Source organism: Cydia pomonella, chromosome 6, assembly GCF_033807575.1.
Source record: "Cydia pomonella isolate Wapato2018A chromosome 6, ilCydPomo1, whole genome shotgun sequence".
Taxonomy (NCBI): domain Eukaryota; kingdom Metazoa; phylum Arthropoda; class Insecta; order Lepidoptera; family Tortricidae; genus Cydia; species Cydia pomonella.
The window spans coordinates 2,629,814-2,651,898 of NC_084708.1; the positions used below are offsets into that span (position 1 = coordinate 2,629,814).

Consider the following 22,085-nt stretch of genomic DNA (forward strand, 5'->3'; position numbering starts at 1 on the left):
ACTTGTATATTCGTACGTAAGTGCGACAGGGAGGCAACACGTCGAACGTGGTACGCGGTAGGCCCTCTGATTAGATCGTTCAAAAGCAGGATGGTTTCTGAGGGCCTACCGCGAACCACGTTCGACGTGTTACCTCCCAATCACGCTTACGTACGAATTTACAAGTGCGACAGAGAGGCAACACGTCGAACGTGGTTCGCGGTAGGCCTCCCGATTAGCACGTCGGGATGTCGCTATAATACGCGTATAGCGTTGTCTCACTCAAACTTCGGAGCGACATGCGAACCGGCCAAAGTGTTGACGATTGATCAGTATGTTTATACAAAACAAACGTTGTTGGTGTTGAGAAATGAACTCTATTTCTACGTACACTAAGTGTTTATTGGAAGTTCACTGATGTGTGAAGTTAATCTAGGTAAGAAGGCTGGGTAGTGGGTACCTATACCTGGCACTGGAAATAGTGATATCATACGATCAATATCTCAATATCAACTAATAGCTCAGCTACTCTCTCCTCGTATCAGGTTCACATATTAGCAAAATATCAGTGGAAACATGAAAGCATTACCAAAAGGACATTATGACCGTCCAGAACGAGGAGAGAAAAAAAATAGTCAAGTAAAAAAGGCAGTGAAATATTTTGTTTAAGTTTGTCAGTTGCAAAAAATGGAGCCTTCTCCAGAAAGAACTCCTAATTTCTAAAATAAGTATAAAATAATTACTACAACGAGTGACTCTGAGTTGTAGACCTCGCGATAAGCTTAAAAAAATGTACTTCGTTGAGTATCACAGCAAACTCACAAAACTTCAGCACCATAGACCATACTGGCGCTTAAGACCTTTATGCCAATTTCCGCCATTTTGAACATTATTCAAAAAACTAAACGAAAGAAAATTTTTATCTAACAATCGAACCTGCTCACAAAATTTCTTTAGAATCGGTTGAGAAATGCGACCTGCAGAGGAGAACATACACACACACGAAAGCATTTTTGCCCAAGCTGAAACGTAGACCTTCGCTAACACTCTGTTAATAATAAAACCGGCCAAGAGCATGTCGGGCCACGCTCAGTGTAGGGTTCCGTAGTTACTCTTCCGTCACAATAAGCTAAACTGGAGCTTAAAGTATAGTAAATTGTTAACCAAGGGATGAAACGGTACCTTTCACGCGAGTTAAACAAATAGGCAAATTTTCATAATCAGTACCTAATTAAAGTAAGTCTTTTTACTATGGGAGAAACTTTTTGCGATAACTCAAAAACAGCTAAACTGATCAAGTCCGCTATAGTTTTCATTTAATGTCTTTCTTAAGCTCTAATTCCACGATTTTTTTCATATTTTTTGGACCTATGGTTCAAAAGTTAGAGGGGGGGGACACATTTTTTTTCTCTTTCGGAGCGATTATATCCGAATATATTCACTTTATCAAAAAATGTTATTTGAAAACCCCTATTAGTTTTGAAAGACCTTTCCAATGATACCCCACACTCTAGGGTTGAAGCGAAAAAAAAATTTCACCCCCACTTTACGTGTAGGGGAGGTACCCTAAAAAAAAAAAATTTTTAGATTTTATTGTACGACTTTCTCGGCTTTATTGATTTATATATCCATGCCAAATTTCAGCTTTCTAGCACTAACGACCACGGAGCAAAGCCTCGGACAGACAGACAGACAGACAGACAGACAGACAGACGGACATGGCGAAACTATAAGGGTTCCGTTTTATGCCATTTGGCTACGGAACCCTAAAAAAGAGAGTCGAGTTCTAAATATGAGGATAATTAGTGGCTCTGTGGGCTGTAGACCTCGCGATAAGCTTAGAAAATGTAAAGTATATACTTAGTTCGTCGAGTTCATTATCACAGAGAACTCACAATGCTCTTAAGCGCCATAGACACTATTGACGCTTAAGTCCTTTATGCCAATTTCCGCATTTTGAAAAACATCCAAAAACTGGATCGACAAAAAATCTACAATTCAATTTCACGAGAATCTGTTAAGAATTGTGACCTATAGAGAATAACATCTGGACATACCAAAGCAAAATGCCCGAATTAAAACAGGGACCTTTCGCTAACGATACGGTCAGTAAACTATTAGATTTACCAAGAGAACGTTTGTCACGGATTAAAGTTCAGACTATTTTAAGCAAATGCTTACCCCGGAGGCCGCTCATTAGCGCTCATTCTATCAGCTCTTCGTTTCTTGCAGGTGTTGCAGTTCAACGTGGGAGCTCCCCCCTCCCACACCCCTCCCTTCCAGAACACGAGGCGGCCGTCACTGTCCATGGGTGCCCATAGCTGCCCATGAGGCAAAGGTTGAGGTAGTAGGTCGTACTTTTGAGGGAAGACTTTTCAAATCATGAGAGTCTTTTGAAAGAGCGAGAACTTTTGTAGGTATACAGGGGTCGATAAATTGCGGCTCGAGAGCCACATACGGCTCAGTTACGGGTCTTTAAGTCACCGAAAAAAATAATACTTCTGGAAAACAACCGCAATTCTTAAATCTAGTTTGGTCTTAAAAGTTTTCCGATCTCTGGTATAGTATATTAGAATTCACAATTTCACTTCCACACATCCGTAAAACGTACACAATATTGGCAAGTTCATTGAAACCCAGAAATAAACTGTATCCGTTCGAAGAAGGATAATGTGAACTTTAAACAAAAACTTTTCACTACATTCACTGAACACTATTTTATTCAGGTCACATTGCATTAAAAATAAACGTTCATAAACTTATGACACATGTGGCGCATTTATGTAACCAAGGCATCCAAAAGCGATTAACAAAACTTCACTCCCGAAATATCCTTTAAGAGTTTACATAACGGGCATGGACGTCCGCTCTCTTCCCGCGTTGGATACAGACTGCCTTTGATGTTAAAATACATTCAAACTTGGAACTGGCCATCTAGATCTGGACCGTTCAGAAATCCCATTCCATTCTCGTTCTAAATTTAAAATGTCCCAGGAGATTCCACCTTGTTTATGAGACGAGAGAAATATATTGACAGACCGTGGGTGGTATTTACGTATATCCATGACGAATATGGGAACGTTAGGTTCTTTATCGGTGTGAGAATTGATATATTTCCAGTAAAAGCTTTTTGCTATATCTGATAACGACGATAACCCAATTCTGGATTACAAGCCACTTCCATCTACCTAGCTTTTGCATACTTTGAGTAAACTTGTTTGATTTTACATCGACCTTTTTTGTTAACGTTTTTAAGCACAAGAAAGTTACATACAAGAGTGTTACGTTTAAAATACATAAAATAAATAGACGTTTTTAGCATAAATTACCGTCACCCATATCACGGCTATGGGGAAGCTCATTTTCCTTCCTTAATCGCGCATGAAGTTGCGTTTAGCGTTTCTTTCAACTATGAATTCTTTAATTATTTATATTAATTTACCGTGTCGAGCAGTTGCATCACATCACAAGTAAATATAAACATAACATTTCAGAATATAACTTTGTGTCGCCTGCCAAAGTACGCCGGCTTCAAGGCATTTAAAATATGTGCAATAATTTTTCATAATATTTTATCGTTGCCCGTTAATTCTAGATAAAAAGAGCTAATTCCACATTTAAACTCAAGGACAATTCCATTTAAACTCAAAAGTTGTTGATGTCATACAGGGTTAGAAAGGATAATTATCAATGATAGTTATCGTGATGTTTATGTCTGATAATTATCGATATGATAATAACCTAAAATGTATAAAATGCGGTATACAATATGCGGTAAATAAATATACTCGAAGCACCATCCATACCTAGGATATTAATCAGATAATTATCATTTTATTTATTTGCATTAAACATGATACAATGGTTCTTACACTATTGTTATTGGGTAACACATGATTAACTACATAGTAGCAAATTTACACCTTAAACTCTAGGAGATACAAAACAAAATAGACTGATATATAATTCAAATGTCAATACTAAAATATATCTCGATAAATATCGCGATAATTATCAAAGACTATAATTATCTGGATAATTTCGAACCCTTTTGTGATATTATTTTAAGTGTGTAATAAATTATGCTTTCTTTCAATTCTGAATAGGTATGCCAGTACGTATAGGTATCATAAACTTCAGTACCCCTAGTGTAAATTTTATCGACATCATAACGTGACGAACGCGTTTGCGTTAAGTCTCATTTTGTATAGGATTTTGAGTTTCCAAAACGTCCCGCTTGGCGCGCTCTTTCTAAATCCAATACAAAATGAGACTAAACGCAAACGCGTACGTCACGTTTCAAAATCGAATTTATTTACACTAGGGGTACTGAATTGCTACAAAATTTTAATTACTATACTACTATACTATACTCTTTTGTTTCTCGTCAACGAAAAGTTAAAATCCAACGATGCTTTCTATTCTCGACTTTCGATACACAATTGCTAAATAGTTTGTATTTATTATGATTTGCTACACTTAAATCACAGGCGTATTCTAATTTTAATTATAGGATATGAATTCGATTATTTATGGCTCGGATCTGTCAGTGTCAAAAGTGAAATTTCGTCAACTTTAAACGTCAGTTAACATTGACAGATCCGATCAGTATCTAATCCAGATCGAATTCATATCCTATAATTAATATAAGAATACGCCTGTCAGTCAATGTGTACGCTTGGCACCAGCCCGGCTGCCGGGAGTTGTTCTCTATAAATATATACAGAGATCCTTCTTTTATTTATTTAGATGCCGTTAGGTCATTAGCGGTCTTAGAAATCCCCGTAGTATTTTGTGGTTTGGAGAGTCTAGGGGGGTCTGGGTGATTAATATGGTCTGTGGAGCTATTTACGTCAGTTGTGTTAATACTGAAGTTAGATTCAATATTATATACCGAGTGAGTAGAAATGGTAGTAAATGTTCGTACATAGTACTATAAAGTTATGATATTGATACAGAAATATATGCGTATTACGCGTAGGTAAAATGGTGTACTTAGCAAAAGAAAACCTTTGTCTACCTAGAAAAATTGTGACAGCATACTCTTAGTGAGTACCGATAATGATAACATTAGATTAGGTATTCCTAGGTTTTTTATGATTTATACTTAACTACGAAACCAATAACAGTTTTAAATGATTCACAGTTAGTTTCACTAGACTTAAATCTACCGGGATATGAACAGTGATTAATATTTTATAATGTTATTAAGTTCCCGAAATTTCCCCGCAGATGCATCTTGTTCACGGGTAACTGGAATCTGGAGTGCGTCGAAATATCGGGAACTCAAAAAAAATATAAAAGATAATCACTAGGGCCCGTACATATGCAACACCAGACTGGTTGCAAATGCGTTAGCTTGCTTTAAGATGGGCGATTAATTACTCTCCGGGGGATCCTACTAGATCTAACACTAACATCAAAAAACCGGCCAAGAGCATGTCGGGCCACGCTCAGTGTAGGGTTCCGTAGTTACTCTTCCGTCACAATAAGCTAAACTGGAGCTTAAAGTATAGTAAATTGTTAACCAAGGGATGAAACGGTACTTTTCACCCGAGTTAAACAAATAGGCAAATTTGCATAATCAGTACCTAATTAAAGTAAAGTCTTTTTACTATGAAGGGAAAACTTTTTGCGATAACTCAAAAACAGCTAAACTGATCATGTCCGCTATAGTTTTCATTTAATGTCTTTCTTAAGCTCTACTTCCACGATTTTTTTTCATATTTTTTGGACCTATGGTTCAAAAGTTAGAGGGGGGGGGACACATTTTTTTTTTCTTTCTGAGCGATTATCTACGAATATATTCACTTTATCAAAAAATGTTTGTTGAAGACCCCTATTAGTTTTGAAAGACCTTTCCAACGATACCCCACACTGTAGGGTTGAAGCAAAAAAATAAATTCACCCCCACTTTACGTGTAGGGGAGGTACCCTCAAAAAAATTAAATTTTTAGATTTTATTGTACGACTTTGTCGGCTTTATTGATTTATATATCAATGCCGAATTTCAACTTTCTAGCACTAACAACCACGGAGCAAAGCCTCGGACAGACAGACAGACAGACGGACATGGCGAAACTATAAGGGTTCCTAGTTGACTACGGAACCCTAAAAAGGATCACGCTGAATATAGCTTCTAAAAGCGTGACATGTCTAATAAGACATGTTTGCCAATATTATTTACCTGGACGATCTAATATTGCCCCCAAAATGACTAATTTGTCCACGCAGATGCTTTTATTCAATATTTTAAGATTAGGATACGTCTAATATAGGTACAAATATATGCGCGGTATTTTAGTGACTAGGGCAATGAACTTCGCTCTGCCTACGATTTACGCCAAATGACGTGTGCCGTCCGAACAATTCTTTGACAAACGTATGCTTTATTTATTTTAAACTTTATTGCACAAATACAGGAATAACGTACAATAGGCGGACTTAATGCCTTCAGGCATTCTCTACCAGTCAACCACTGGGCCACCTAAGGTGGGTGCAGTGTGAAAAGAAAATGTTCCAAAATTAAATACTAAGTCTAATACTAATAGGCCTATATACAAACTAATAGGTAATATACAGGGCGTCCCAAGACTATGGGACATCAAGGGAAAGTACTTTAAATATCGTAGATAGGATATTTTGCTGAAAAAAGACTTTGTCATTTTTAAAAGTAAGTAATGCTTTGTATGGTTTCGAATCCCGGTAAGGGATTTTATTCCTGTGATGAGCACAGATATTTGTTCCTGAGTCATGGATGTTTTCTATATTTTAAGTATTTTATTTGTATATTATACATATATATACATATTTTAGGCACTTCGTGTCGATGTTTTCAGACGTGACTGTACGGCGGCTAGTCAAGAGTCTTAAGTAATGTAATGTATACCTAATCATTCCTACGTCTAACAAAGTAACCATCAAATTGGCACGAAGCTAACGCATCTATCGGCACGGGCTGTATCTGGGTCGGTCTGTGACCCGCCGCGCGTTCTTCTTCAGTCTTGCTCGTTTTGATGACTTATTAAGAGGCTGTCAATACCTAAAGCGCGCACACTGTCTATTTGTATCGGAGTAAATGAGATAGCACTGTCGCATGTTACTGGGCCTGGCCAGGGGAATAATAAGAAAAATATTTTAACAAAAAAAAGTGGATTATTAGTGTAATATTTTACTCAACAGCGGTTTAGATATAAATGTTTTGAAATTGTGATTTTAATTGCAGACCCATAAGTCAAAACAATAAAGACATAGAACCGTTTAATTGTGATTTTAAGACCAATCTTTGCAATTATTTTCTATCGAGCCGATTTCGTTCAATCGTGTATCGAGTACAACCACGGTCTTTGAAATATAATTAATATGAACATATATTTTTCTTACTTGACTAAAACAAATAGTCCTTCTTAAAAAACTGTTTAAGTAACATCAATTTCAAGGACATTGGGTGTTGACAGCCTCTTAACAGGTCACTTTGTAGGGAAATTCATGCAATCGTTTTATTGAACTTGATTGTAAAAGCTGTCTTATGATTTTTGACGTGTCACATACAAAGCATACTTTTGCTGATAAAGTTAGTTCGTGTCATCCACGATGACGCGCAGATTTGTCGAATCTTACCTTTAATAACCTGATAATACAAGTTAAGGCATGCGTCTTCGTGAATGACACGATCTATATTGATATAATAAAAGTCACTTAGTAACTCCAGAGACAAATATCTTGTCTTTTTCGCTGTATTAGAAACACCGGAATACGAGCAGGCTGTTTCTCTTAAATATACTTGTACATATATATTGGAACGTCTAAGTAGTTCAGAAGCCAGGAGCTGTTTATAATATGGGCTTGTACACAAATCACGCGAGGTTGGATGGGGGGGGGGGGGGGGATCACGACAGATCACGTTGGGGAGGGGGGGGGGGGTATAGGTAAGAAAACCTCACGTGTATTTTCTATGGTGAACGAAACTAAGAAAAAATATCTACCACATAGTTTTTCCCAGTTTTGTTAAACATAAATCTTCACTTGGCACTTCAAAATACTCTATACAATACTAATAAGGTCGAATGAAAAATAAAATAAAAATACACGTGAGGTTATGTGGGAGGGGGTTCGCCAAGAACCTCAGGGGGCGTCCACAAATTAGGTAACGCAAATTGGAGGGAGGGGGGGGGGGGGGGTCAGGCCAAGCGTTACGGTCCTGTTACGTTGGGGGGGGGGGGGGGGGGTCAAGGTTTGCGTTACGTCACGCACGATTTTATAGTAAAGTCCCAGATAAGCGTGACGGTCCTGTTACATGAGGGGAGGGGGGGTGGGGGTCAAAAAATTAGGAATTTTGCGTTACGTAATTTGTGGACGGCCCCTCACCAAATATCACCAAGAGGGGGGGGGGGGGGTCAAAAAATAGCCGAAAAAACCTCGCGTGATTTGTGCACAAGCCCTATCATCTGAAAATGTTCAGTATATGTAAAATGATACGTAATATGTATTACTAAGCAACAGTTTTTATTGAGCCTATTCATGCGGTTCTTAATTAAGTACACAATGCTCATATTCACTCGACGGTTCAAGAAAATCAAGAACTTGCATACGACTTTCGTTACATTGCGGTATTTTGTCGATAGACTGTATTCATTGTTTTTGAACCGTCTAAATGGGGCTTTAATATGTTTATGTGGTCATCTAAAAACACCACCTCAAATCCAATACATGAATTTCCAATTTGAAATCTCATTATTCTCACCTTTCATTCCTCAAACCAATAACGCAAAACATTTCTCAATGATTTCCAAAGGGCCCATAAAATCGCGGGCCCTTTTATGTCCTCCATAAGCGAGCGCAATGATTTACATTACACTGCACTTTCTTGAGTCATTCGTTGAGTCATCGTGTTGTCGTGCAGCAACACTTATCTGATCTTCGATGAACCTTATGCCTTTGCAATAAGGATTAAAAGTTAGCAGTTAATAATTGTGTAGGTTAAGACTCGTTGAGTCTTCTGCTTTAAGACGACTAAATTTTTTAGACTTATAACTGAGCCGAAATTCGAGTTCTTTTCAACCTATTATGGCTCCTCTACACGATGGCCCAGCGTAGGCCAATCTAAGGGACGCAGCTATGTGATGGAATGAGATAGCTAGATCACTTACTACCTCTAACGCATAAATGCGTCCCTTGGACTAGCCTGCGCTGGGTGCGCTGGGTGGGCTGGGTGGGTGTAGAGGAGCCATTACAAAACAGAGTCTTTAGTAGACTTGAATCCTCTTAAGATAACTCGACTTTATTGCATTTTTTCAAAACGCATTGTCTTTAAATCGGTGGTTAGGTACACCCATTGACATATATATGTAAGGACGGGCCTTGCGGACAATAAGAATGGGGCCAGTACAGCGGTGTCACGCACACGAATTCGAGCCAATCGTGCAGTCTAACGCCGCAACGCGATTGGTTGATGATTTCGTACTACGCGCGCGATTGGTCGCAACTAGTTCCGTTAGACTGCACCGTTCCGTGTGACACCACTGAACTAGCGCCATTCTTAGTGCCCGTAAGGCCCGTCCTTAGATATATGTCAATGGGTACACCAATATAATTTGTTATTATAATAGCGCTCCTTTCCTTTACTATTATTTAGATAAAGCCTCCAAAATTGTTGACGGACCCTTTATTCGGAGGCTCAAGTCCATTTTGTCCTTAAAAAAGACTTAATAAAGGACTCGGCTTGGGGCTTAAAAGACTCGGATAATATTTAAGGGCCGAGTCTCGTAAAAACGAACCGAGTTCTTCTAATTCACTCTAAAGACTCGAATACCCACCAACACTAAGTTAACAATGTGGAGGATTGTATTGCAATGATCAGTATGCTTCACGATAATCTTGATCAGCAGACTGGTAAGAATCATCCCATTAGGTATCTCCAATCAAAATCTCCTAAATTAAATAAAAAAATATCATATATTTGCAGGCAACTAGGGCCCATAGTTACATACTTTACAAACTAACATACACACAAAAAATAATGTCCCTCAGTATACATCAAAATTAGACGTTTTCGTGTTTTTTTCTTTCGAGCCCGCTTTTAAGGTCTTGGCTGGAGTCTTGCAAACATTGTCTAGCTTCCATGTGTGTTTTTTTACCATATCATTCGCCCTTGATTAAAAATGTATACATTCAATAGAAAAACTACACTTTTGCGACCCCTCTTATATACTGGTAAAAACAATCTCCTTAGCGTCCTAGTCCTTACCTTCCCAAAGGTAAAACTAGATGGAATTCAAACAAAATACGCTGAACTAAAAGGTATTCGAGTAAAATCATAAAAGGACTAGAAGCCCTGCTTATTACCGGTGCCGGCCCGAAGATTACGGAATCGTCGGGTTAGTGCACCATATTCGGACCGAACGGTTACCACGAAGTGTGCCATGACTAACGACCTGACGATATACTTTCGAAGATTTAGATCGGAAGCGATCGAATTTTGCGGTCGTCTTTTGTGGCTATGTCCTTTTCACTGGCCTTTGTGGTGAGGAAATCTGATGCGATAAAGTAAATGGAGCATTCCTTCAGTGTTATAAACGCTACTGACACTTGGTCTGTTGTTAATTTATAGGTAGCATAATTAGCGTAGTGTCAACCCTAAAGCAGAGAACAGGGTCAAAATTTGTACCTCTGCTTTGTTGACCTTGAGAAGGCATTTGACAGTGTTCCCCGTGAAGCCCTGTGGATGATGTTGGCAAAGTTAGGATGCACAGATAAATTCATACGCCTCGTGAGACTCTTGCATGATGACATGGAATGCTGCGTCGCTGTAGGTGTCGATGAGTCGAGCTTTTTCCCCGTTACTTGTGGGGTAAAGCAGGGGTGCGTGCTGGCACCTACACTTTTCGCCCTATACTTCGCAGTAGTTGTCCGTGAAGTTTTGCAAAGTCAAAATGCACCGAGAGGAATTCGCATCCGCTTTCGCACCGACGGCAGCCTCTTCAACCTAGCTAGGTTTAAGGCACGCACTAAAGTCTCGTACGCTGTGGTCTCCGAGATCATGTATGCGGACGACTTATGCTTTCTTTCGGAGTCCCCAGGTGACCTTCAGCAGCTTGTCACTGACTTTCATCAATCTTGCTGCAAGTTTGGCCTAAAGGTCAGTGTGAAGAAGACAGAAGTTATGTCTCTGGACATTCATGGTCGGGAAACACTGACAGTCACACTTGGCGAAGATTTGTTGAAGCAGGTAACCAAGTTCCGTTACCTGGGGAGCACGGTAACATCTTCGTGCGACCTTGATGCGGAGATCAACAGCAGGATCGGAGCTGCTGCTGCAGTATTCGGTAAGCTGGATGCCAAGGTCTTCCGCTCGCATGACCTAAAGCTAGCTACAAAGATCTCCATATACATGGCGGTGGTGTTGCCCAACATACTATACTCCTCTGAAACGTGGACCGTATATCGTCGTCACATCCGCACACTAGACCGATTCCATCTTAAATGCCTCCGTAAGATCCTAAAGATCAGCTGGTCCGACCGAGTGCGGAACACCGAAGTCCTACGGAGAGCCGGCGTGGGTGGAATCGAAGTCTACCTCATGCGACGACAGTTACGTTGGAGCGGCCACGTTTCAAGAATGGTGGAGGGTCGAGTGGCTAAGCGCGTCTTTTATTCCGAGTTGGAGGAAGGCAAGCGAAAGCAAGGCGGACAACTCCTCAGGTACAAGGACGTGCTTAAACGCCATATGAAGAACTGCGACATTGAGCCCCTACAGTGGGAAAAGCAGGCCGCCAACCGCCCTGGGTGGAGATCTTTGATTAAAAAACATACGGATATTTTTGAATCCCGTCGTCAAACAGATCTGGACGACAAGAGGGATGAGCTGAAAGCCCGACCACCAGCGGTGATCAGCTATAATTATATTGATGGTGTCCTCTCGTGCCCGTTGTGCGCACGGGTCTTTGCCAACAAGATCGGCTACGTCAGCCACACGAGAGCACATGAACGCCAAAAAAGGAGTTGAAGCAGTCGCCGTGGCCGAAAACGGTCGGGAGCATATATATATAACCCTAAAATCTAGCTAGCTTGAATATCGGGAAAAGCTAAAGGGGCATTTGTGAAATGCTCGTAAGAGACATTAGTGTATTGTTTCAAAAAATGTTTTTGAACACTGGGCGGTGTGAGTGCCGATTATTGTCATATATCTCCCGTCCTTACGGGCAATAAGAATGGGGCCAGTACAGCGGTGTCACGCACACGAATTCGAGCCAATCGTACAGTCTAAAGCCACAATGCGATTCGTTGATTTGTTCGCATCACGCGCGCGATTGGTCACAACTCGCAACTATTAGTTGCGTTAGACTGCACAATTGGCTAAAATTCATGAGTGACACCACTAAACTAGCACCATTCTTAGTGCTCGTAAGGCATCCTTAAGTATATTCAATGGTGCCGATAGATAGGTACTTAGCTGCGCGCCAATTTGATGGGCACTTAACACTTTAGTTAGACGAATTCATTGATCTGAATCTAAATAAATCTGGCGAGCCAATTGTGAAATTTGAAAGCAACTGTGAAATTTAAAATCAAGGTATACTTACTATGTATTCATATGTATCTGAGAGTAAGATGAAGAGGATACGGGAGCTGAGATTTAAATATTTTAGGTGAATATATCCGTCTCGTTAACGGAAGCGACTCCTAAAACTAGTGCGATAAGGACAACGCCAGGTTAGGCGAAATTCCTGCTTAAAAATCTCAAAAAACGATGTTTCCTACTGGACTGTTTCCTCCTCCAAAACTAAACTAAATGTAACAAAATATTGAGATCTAAATGGTAATGAAATTATCTGTGTCGGAATGTTTTGCTTTTTAAGCTAATTGATGTCAGTTTCGAATACCATGCTTCTCTTTGCGGCCTGGTAAATTAGGCCGTTTTTGCGAATATTTGAAGTGCACTAGCGCCTTAAGAAACAAAAATATCGAAAAAAGCAAAACACAGATATTAATAATATAATCTATGTTTAAGAAATTATTGTTCTATTTTCAAAAACCACAAAGGAAACAGTCGAGTACGTTTGTATGGAGAAATGACCACTCCCGTTGCCTCTTAACAAGTCACAGGATTTTCCTTTTATTTATTCTAAACAATAATATTGAGTCGAACAGTTCCAGGCATTTATCTTATATCTTTAAACGAGCAATTCTTGTATATATATATATATATATATATATATATATATATATATATATTTTCTGTGATCTCGGAAACGGCTCTAACGATTTCGCTGAAATTTGGTATATGGGGGTTTTTGGGGGTATACAATCTATCTAGATTAGTCTCGTTGTACTAATCTATAGTCTTATGTTTGGGAAAACGCGTGTTTTCGAGTTTTCATGCGTTTTTCTTTCGACGCAGAATGTGGTCGCTAATTTCGTATTACCGGCCACTGTCCGTCTTGTCCAGCGGGTTAAGACGCGGACTGCTAAACGAGTGCTACGGGTTCGAATCTCGCCCGGTGATTAACTTTTGTTTTTTTTTATATGTTCAAGTTTATATATAATTTTTTAATTTTTATTGTTTTAGACAAGTTTAATTTAGTAAAAAAATGTAGTTAAGATTATCACCTATAGACCACCATATTACAATAAATAGTTATAACCGAGCAAAGCTCGGTCGCCCAGGTACTAGTTTTATGAAACAGGGATGTTTGGTTCCACAGCTGTTGGACCAGTGTGCGGGGTCATCGACCTACTGATTGTGAGTCATAAAGCTCAGGTATAAAACTTGGTATTTGCTGGTGTTTCTACGTACTCGCGATTGGTTGGCGGGGTCATTTGTTATTATCGAAGATATACACCGTGGGCCAATTAAACCCGACAGATTTCAAAGGTGTATTCTTGACCGCATTTAGAGACTAAAATGTCATACAATGTTTTCTGAAATCGGTCTTGTTTTAGAGATAATGACAATTTCTGTGAAAATTTGTTTCTTTTATAACTTAGTCAAAATCGCCTTTTTAGCTGTGACGCTGCGCTGCCACTATGTGACTTGGTTTAGACATACCTACTGACAGATATTAAAGTTTTAAAGTAAACTCGCAATTTTCGTCTGTAAATAGAAAAAAAAACTTTACTTATTCGTTGTAATGATTTTTTTTTCACCAAGGTGTAACAATAAATAACGTGTCGCGTGCAGAAAACGCAAAAGGAATTTTTTTGTTCGGCAAAAAAAAATTTTTTTTGGCGAATTTGGCCAAAACTCATATAACATTTTTTTGCTGCTTATGACCTCAGGAATGCGTGGTTAAAATCTGTCGGGTTTAATTGGCCCACGGTGTATATAGCTCCGTATAAGATAAGTAAAGCCTCAGCAAAAAACGTCCCTCGTAAAATCAAGAAAAATGTATGCTCGAATAGATAGCGATATAAAGACGATACCGTTTGATATTTAACACATATCAGTAAAATAACATGGGTCTAATAGTCTATTCAATAGAGTTTTAGTCCTCTGACGAAAGATGGCAGTAAGTTTACTTGACTACAACTACTCAATTCTCTTTGGTTATTATAAACTTACGGGCGGGCCGTATGCTTGTTTGCCACCGTCGTGGTATTAAAAAAAAACTGATAAAACTAAGAAACATATATGATGTACATTACCATGCAAACTTACACCGAAAATTGGTTTGAACGAGATCTAGTAAGTAGTTTTTTTTAATACGTCATAAAATAAAAAATAATAAGTAATTTTCATCAAACCCATACGCGTGGGGTATCTACGGATAGGTCTTCAAAAATGATATTGAGGTTTCTAATATCATTTTTTTCTAAACTGAATAGTTTGCGTGAGAGACACTTCCAAAATGGGACAATGTGTGCGTCCCCCCTTCCCCCCCTGTAACTTCTAAAATAAGAGAATGATACAACTAAAAAAATATATGATGTACATTACCATGCAAACTTCCACCGAAAATTGGTTTGAACGAGATCTGGTAAGTAGTTTTTTTTTAATGCGTCATAAATGGTACGGAACCCTTCATGGGCGAGTCCGACTCGCACTTGTCCGCTTTTTTTTATCAGAGGGTGTAATTGTCATAAAATTCAGTTACCGTGTAGGTAGGCACAATTTTTTAGATTCTATTTTCTTTCTTATTTTACTTTTCTGTCCCTGAAACCGGATGTTGGGGAAACATTTTTGACAGGCCCGGGACACGGTGTTGAAAGTTGGATACCTAGGTTATGCGACAAGCAGAAATTAGACACCCGTATCCTTTTTGTGTCCACCAACGCAACTTTTTGTTTATACGAGTATATGACCCAACAATCCCTTTTTAATAGAAACGTCTAAATTCAAGGACATGTGATTTGTGATATTATATTATGATGGAAAAACACATATCTTTAATATATTTAGTGAAGAAACTGGGAATCTTTGCAGAAATACCCCGTGGTAACCAGACCGAAGAAAGTATGTGTGACGTGGAAACTGGTACGGTGGGAGGAATGTTCCGCAAATGTCAATATGCAGAGCGGTACAAGTAATCTGCTTTATTATAAAACGGTCACATTATATTAATTTAAACTTTAGCCATACTCTGCGAGCTGAAAAAGTGCAAAGGTCTGTACTAAAATACTTTAGTACTTATGCAAGCAACCCTGAAATCCTGATAAACAAATTAGACATCTGATATGGCTAGTTTTAATCATGCTTTATCAAAAAAACCATATCCTCGTTAATCTACATAGTATTCACTTAGTAAAGTACCCAATGTACCCATGACTAAACGCTGAAAACCGCAATGTATTTTCGTCGGCAAGCCAACACAACACTCATAATTCACAAGTCGTTCCTAGTTTCCCATTTAAGTTTTTTTTTTTTTTTTACCGAAGGGCGTCCGCTGGCGTGAGCGGGTGCACGGAACGGGCGCGGGTGCCATTGTAGGTAAAATCCGTCGCACTCGTCCGCGCCAGTTAGCAACGCTCATACCATTTTTCGTTAAACCGCAGCACCTGCGGTTGCACCGCGCCAGCTAGCGGACGCCCTAAACATTTCATTCCACCGCATTGCGACCAGTACTACGAACTATTTAGATACAAATATTTACAACCTAAAGATGTAACGATACAACGAAGATGGAAAAACAACCGATGTTTTGGTGGCTATACCATTCAGTACTTACTCCTTTCAAAACACCGTGACCTCCCAACCTGACCCCACTACTGTTTGTGTAGCCGAATGGGGTTAAAGGTCACATGTCTAACATGTCTCCGAAACTAATGAAAGTTCTCCGGGCTTTTCAATTCCGGAGAAACGTACGAAATAGGTTCAGGGTTCAAGAGGGTAAAATAGTGGCCTGGATTTTTTATGAACCTACGAAAATTTTAAATAGTTTAGTTTAGTCTACAGTATGGGGTTTTACAGTTCATATGACCTTTAAATTTTCGACATACGCACGTATAGTGCTAGTTACCGCACTAGGGCGGTAAATTAGCGCCATATGTACTGTAAAAAACATAACCTATATCTTAATTTCAGGCTGTAAAAAAGAGACAACAAGAGACGTTCTCATACACTCTCAAAACATTTGTTTTGCCAAAATAACTGCTCATCAATACGCTAAATTGAAATGACTAAAGTTCTAATCAAACGGATGTCCGTCCGCGAGATATGCCCACTATGCCCAGCTGACATTATCGGTTTTTTCAACGACGGACGCTTTGGTACCTTGTCGCAGTTAGTGACATGAGACCTTTGAAACATTTAGCTTTAATACGTTAGTTAGACATGGTACCAAAATATTTAGCTGTGAGTTTTAATGTAGGTGGGTTAAGTACTTGCATAGATTATAACAGAGTAGAGGATTTGACTCTAGAAATTTTTAACGGCGTGATTATTATTTCCCCAGAATGCCTTCAAGGCTTGTTAGAAACACAGGACAATTGTTAGGAATACAGGACAATAAGAAAGTGAAACTCACGGGTGAAGTGTTATTATTTCATCATTCGTTCGATTCGAAGTCACATTTTTATGAAGAAAGCAGTATTTATGTTTCACAGGCATTTCCTTTTCCAGTTATCTGGCAATTCATAACCTCTACCAAATAACCCGAAATGCCATCAAAATCTAAATCCAACCTGTCAAAAACTATTTTTTACCGTATTTTTACCGTAAAATTAATTTAATTTATTAGTATAACAGTATGACTTACAAGATCAATTAGATTATTTCAATATACTTAGTTGAGTAGCCATCAGAAATCTCGGTGCAGCCAAGGTACTCAAAAATATCTAAACATCTTGGTAATAGGGACCTTGCTCAGTATCATATTCGTAACTGCTTTGATGTATCCGTTGACAAATGTACCTATTCATATCAATCTAAACATATTATCCCCACGCCTTTTATTCTACTTTAACACCATTATAAAAAAAATGTTAAGTACTTAACACCCATCTGCTTTAAGTAACACAGTGTTAAAAACTGGCGCGGACGCGTGCGACGGATTTAACCTACAATGGCACCCGCGTGCCCGCTCCGTGCACCCGCGCCAGCTATCGGACACCCAAAGACAGCCGATTTGAAACAAAATGGAAAAGACTGAGAAAGAATAACGAAAAGGAGGGAAGAGTGAAATTATCAAGCTGTTTTAATCTGTGGCCATCATTTAAATTAAATCATACCCTCGGAATTCAAGTATTACGTCACGAGTATTGTCTGTTAAATAATGGGGGACATTCAAAACACATATGGCGCAGTTCATTATAATATAAGATATCCTAATCAATCAATAGTATAAATAATTCACTCTCTTTATCCTTGCTTTGTAGTTTAATATTATACAAGGTTTTTATGTAGTTTAAGTCATATGTTCAGTCAAGTGTGAAAATATGGGTGTACACATCTTACTCAAAAATATGTCCCATAGCATCTTATACCAGTGTAATAAGAGCATAGTACCATATTTATGAGACGATTCTCTTGATACATATTTTTACAGCTGACTGTTCAAGAGTCTATACTCTTAACCTTTAACCGCTTAGAATTTTTCACCGAGCGTGCTTGTGTCACCGTCGGTACGAAGGTACACGAAGTTTTGTCTTATTTATCAGTACCTCTAGTGTAAATTTAATTGACATCATAACGTGACGAACGCGTTTGCGTTAAGTCTCATTTTGTATAGGATTTTGAGTTTCCAAAACGTCCCGCTTGGCGCGCTCTTTCTAAATCACATACAAAATGAGACTAAACGCAAACGCGTAAGTCACGTTTCGAAATCGAATTTATTTACACTAGGGGTACAGATTGCGGCGGTCAAAAGGCTAATATAGACACAATTTTTAAGATCTTGGGTTATACACCGATTTCAAAATAAAATAAGTTGCCACTCCTATGAATTATAGCTTGTCTGCATAGCTATAAGCAATGATTATACGACAGGAGTACCCATTTATTCTTTGACCGCCAAAGTCAACTGAAGCGTGTGGCTACAGACCAATATCAACTTTTGTGCGTTCCGATAAGGTTCAAGGTGCTATCCACCTTGGGTGGTTGTTTTTCAACTAACTATTTCGATAACAAAATGAATCTTGGCCTCTGAAACGGAAGTGTCCCACCTGTCCCGACCCTGCGCAACTTCCTGCTAGTTACAGCGATACCTGGACCTACCCACCAGATGGCTACCAGTCAGTAGTCCCAAGAACGCTCTTGACAGCCCGATCCTCTGACACATCTGAGTAGGTGATCAAACCAGCGAAGTCTGTGGGCTTTATGAGTAGTGTTCAAAGTTTAAGCAACTCAATAAAAATGAATCACCCCATGATTGGTGATTAGCTTTGGCTCTGAATTAATATTATTTATACTAATTAGTGGTAAGCGCTCTGGGTCACACATATTGTAAACAATATAGGGAGCGTGCATGAACTGTAGGAGGCAGCACAGGAGCCGTCAGATTTTTGGCGCGAGGCGTAAATGTGATGTTTTTTGTTCCGATGTAGGCCATAAGATGGCAGAACCTACTATGTACAAGAAAACACGTTACGAGTATATGTGCATGTCTATGGTTCCGATTTAGGCCACAAGATGGCAGTCCCTCCAACGCGCACGGTCCCTATAGTAATTCGTTTTGTAAGTATTACTTGTAGTGGCTGTTTATTTACCCAAATAAAGAGAAAAAAAATTTATACAAAAAGCATGCATGAAGTTGTGTCCGCATAATCATTTAGAAACAACTAACCAGAGATCAGAAACTAATCTGTGTTGATTGCACTTATTATGTTATTCAATCACATGTAATTTGATAGAGTGGCTTGAAATGTTACCAATATATCAGGTTCAGCGAGAGTATGTTACAAACTGTGTATGTTTTACACTTTGTTTATAAATAAATATTAATATTTGGGGATTAATATTTTGCTATCTCACTTATCCCGTTCAGAACTACAACCATGAAAATATAATGTCGTAAATTTCGAGCAACTATCTCCTATAATTAATTAGACCTTTATTGGAGTAAAAGAGAAACATCATCTTACTCAAGTTGTTCGGCATTTCGCCACGGCTGCTTGGAAACTAATCTCTCTGCATCGTTCATTATTTGACATGGTCTTTCAGTCAAAGACATAAGAATCATGTACAAATTATAGCTTAGTGTGGGATTAGGTCAATTTGTGTACGATTTACGCACAGGACACCCAAGTGAAGTCTTTTATGATTAAACTCATTTATGATCCTAAATAAAATAAATAGACATCAAATCTCCTCAGTGATAAGTACTGTTACTGTTAAACGATTAACTCTAGTTAATATTTATGATATAGTACTTACTTAAGTCTAAAATTAGGTTATAGTAAAAAGGACGCATAACTCCATTTAGTCATAGCCTTATCCCTAAAAAAATAATTAAAAAAAAATACTGGTATATGTTGTCATTAAGACAATGTCATTTTAGATGTTTGATTTAATGGGTTATTTTAATATACTTGTATTTTCTTTTTTATATCGTTTATTTTAATATGTGTAACAAGATTTTTTGAATTGTGTACCGCCGTGAACTATTTACCCACAATTGAGGGTTAGTAGGTACCGTTATTGGGGTTAGGTTGTCCGCATTACCAGTCAAAATTAACGTTTCCATCCATGAAATTACTGGTCCTGCTAAGTGAGTGTTTGTGGTTGGTTATTATAATTTAATAATGATTTTAAATACATTCTATTCTTACCTCTTTGATGACATTTCCGCCGTCATTTTTGATGGAGCACTTTTTCAGTCACTATAATGAAATAAACAAACTTAAGTCCATTATCTCTTACATTAACACTTAAAAATATAAAAATTTGTTTCACTGTTCATCGAAAAATGCTGTATTATTTTGGGAAAACCAAAAATATCGAGACCTCTATGCACTTTGTGCATCGCATGGAATCTGTCAAATCGACACAGTGAAAGATTCGTTATACGATACAATGTTTTAATAGAAACGTATCGTTTTGGTATAATTTTATTATTGTTGTAATATGACATGTTTTACTCTAATTAAGAGTGTTTAATCTTGTGATAACTACACTTTATATTTCACTTTAATTTTTTCACAACTGCTTAATATTTACGTGATTAATATATTTTATATGTTTATTATAAACGTTAAATTTGTGAAACGGAACGTTGCATCTTCCTTCAGTCGTTGCTACGGCAACTCCGTATTGATAACAACTCATGGCCAATGGCCGTGTCCAAAATTTCTGTGTTTACTGTCATTGTGTCAACTTGTAATGTGTCCGGGAAACAAATCGCTTTATCGATCAAACTTTTGTAGTTAACAGTGCCCTAAATAAGAAGTTGCAGTAGCCGCTGCAGAGATGTTCAAAAACACATTTCAGTCCGGTTTCCTCTCGATTCTTTACAGTATTGGCAGCAAACCGCTGCAGATATGGGACAAGAAGGTTCGAAATGGTCACATAAAGAGGATTACGGACAACGACATTCAAAGTCTGGTGCTAGAAATTGTCGGGACCAACGTTAGCACCACGTACATAACATGTCCTGCAGACCCGAAGAAGACGCTCGGCATCAAGCTACCATTCTTAGTTATGATCATTAAGAACCTGAAGAAGTACTTCACATTCGAAGTCCAGGTGAGATTAACACAGTACTAGTCGAATACCACCCTGCCAACAGTCTTTACAAGGAAAAGTTAGGTTATATGCTTTATAATTTTGTACCCAAATAATTTTAAGGTTAGTTTTTACCGCCATTTTTGTTATTTCTTGTTGTTACAGGTTTTGGACGACAAAAATGTACGACGAAGGTTCAGAGCAAGTAACTATCAATCAACTACTCGTGTGAAACCATTCATTTGCACCATGCCAATGCGACTTGATGAGGGCTGGAACCAAATCCAATTTAACTTGGCTGATTTCACCCGGAGAGCTTATGGAACTAATTATGTAGAAACCCTCAGGGTCCAGATACATGCAAACTGTAGGATAAGGAGAGTTTACTTCTCCGATAGATTGTACTCTGAGGATGAGCTGCCAGCAGAATTCAAACTATTCCTTCCCATACAGAATAAAGCAAAAGCAACAGTAGCTACCTAATCAACATATTAAATAAAAACTAATGTATATGATCATTACTGTAGTAAAATCTACCTTTAAGTTTATTTTGTTTGTATAATGATGCTAACGGACAGTGCACCACTTATTTGATATGCAACATTTTGTTGTAACTGTGTGAGAAATAGAAAAGCACTTTAAAATTTGGTATTTTATTTAGTCCCAAATAAATTGTACTGGATGTAAATGCCCATTTAAACCGGGTAACGAAGAAGTCTACAAGTACTTAGAGTGGGGGTCTACTTAAACGTAAGTAACATAATAGACCTACTCAAACAACCCGCCGCCGGCGCGTGACGTGACAACAAATGAGTAAATGACAGTTCCGACAACAGATAAGAAAATGCTCAATGGTATGGAAATCATAAGATTACCATGTTGGCAGCATGATAAAATTATTGCCCCTGGAACATATCTCTAAAGGGCCCTCCACACTCTATCGTGCGCGAATCGAGGCGAGAAGCCGCGAACGCGAGTGTCGAGGGCCCTCGCGTCGATTTCGCAGATTGTT

General features: G+C 38.5%; 2 protein-coding genes across 7 annotated transcripts in view; one reads left to right on the top strand and one right to left on the bottom strand.

Annotated features, from left to right (window-relative positions):
• LOC133518722 (serine/threonine-protein kinase hippo) overlaps positions 1 to 20,518 on the bottom strand; it is a 56,267-nt gene extending 35,749 nt beyond the window's left edge. For 3 of the 4 annotated variants that reach the window (XM_061852400.1, XM_061852399.1, XM_061852402.1), the window contains exon 1: positions 2,161 to 3,258. In XM_061852400.1, the coding sequence (XP_061708384.1) occupies positions 2,161 to 2,288 (128 nt within the window). In that variant the 5' untranslated portion in view covers positions 2,289 to 3,258. Of the gene's footprint in view, positions 1 to 2,160; positions 3,259 to 20,181 lie in introns of those variants that run through there. The other variant, XM_061852401.1, reaches the window with a different exon arrangement.
• Positions 4,681 to 21,717, top strand: LOC133518728 (cilia- and flagella-associated protein 20). 3 transcript variants are annotated; one of them, XM_061852407.1, is made up of 3 exons: positions 4,681 to 5,027; positions 20,866 to 21,094; positions 21,239 to 21,717. In XM_061852407.1, the coding sequence occupies exons 1-3, from the start codon at positions 4,966 to 4,968 to the stop codon at positions 21,554 to 21,556; spliced, it is 609 nt and encodes a 202-aa protein (XP_061708391.1). In that variant the 5' UTR covers positions 4,681 to 4,965; the 3' UTR covers positions 21,557 to 21,717. The 3 variants fall into 3 exon arrangements, with proteins under 3 accessions (XP_061708391.1, XP_061708393.1, XP_061708392.1); XM_061852409.1 differs by lacking the exon at positions 4,681 to 5,027 and adding an exon at positions 20,045 to 20,133; XM_061852408.1 differs by lacking the exon at positions 4,681 to 5,027 and having other exon boundaries at positions 20,661 to 21,094.
• The last annotated feature ends 368 nt before the right edge of the window (positions 21,718 to 22,085 follow it).

Coding starts and splice junctions, on each gene's coding strand:
- LOC133518728 (XM_061852407.1), top strand. CDS start 4,966: ATGGTGTACTTAGCAAAAGAAAACCTTTGTCTACCTAGAAAAATTGTG. Junction 5,028..20,865: donor ATTGTGACAGCATACTCTTA/GTGAGTACCGAT, acceptor GATTCTTTACAG/TATTGGCAGCAAACCGCTGC. Junction 21,095..21,238: donor ACTTCACATTCGAAGTCCAG/GTGAGATTAACA, acceptor TTGTTGTTACAG/GTTTTGGACGACAAAAATGT.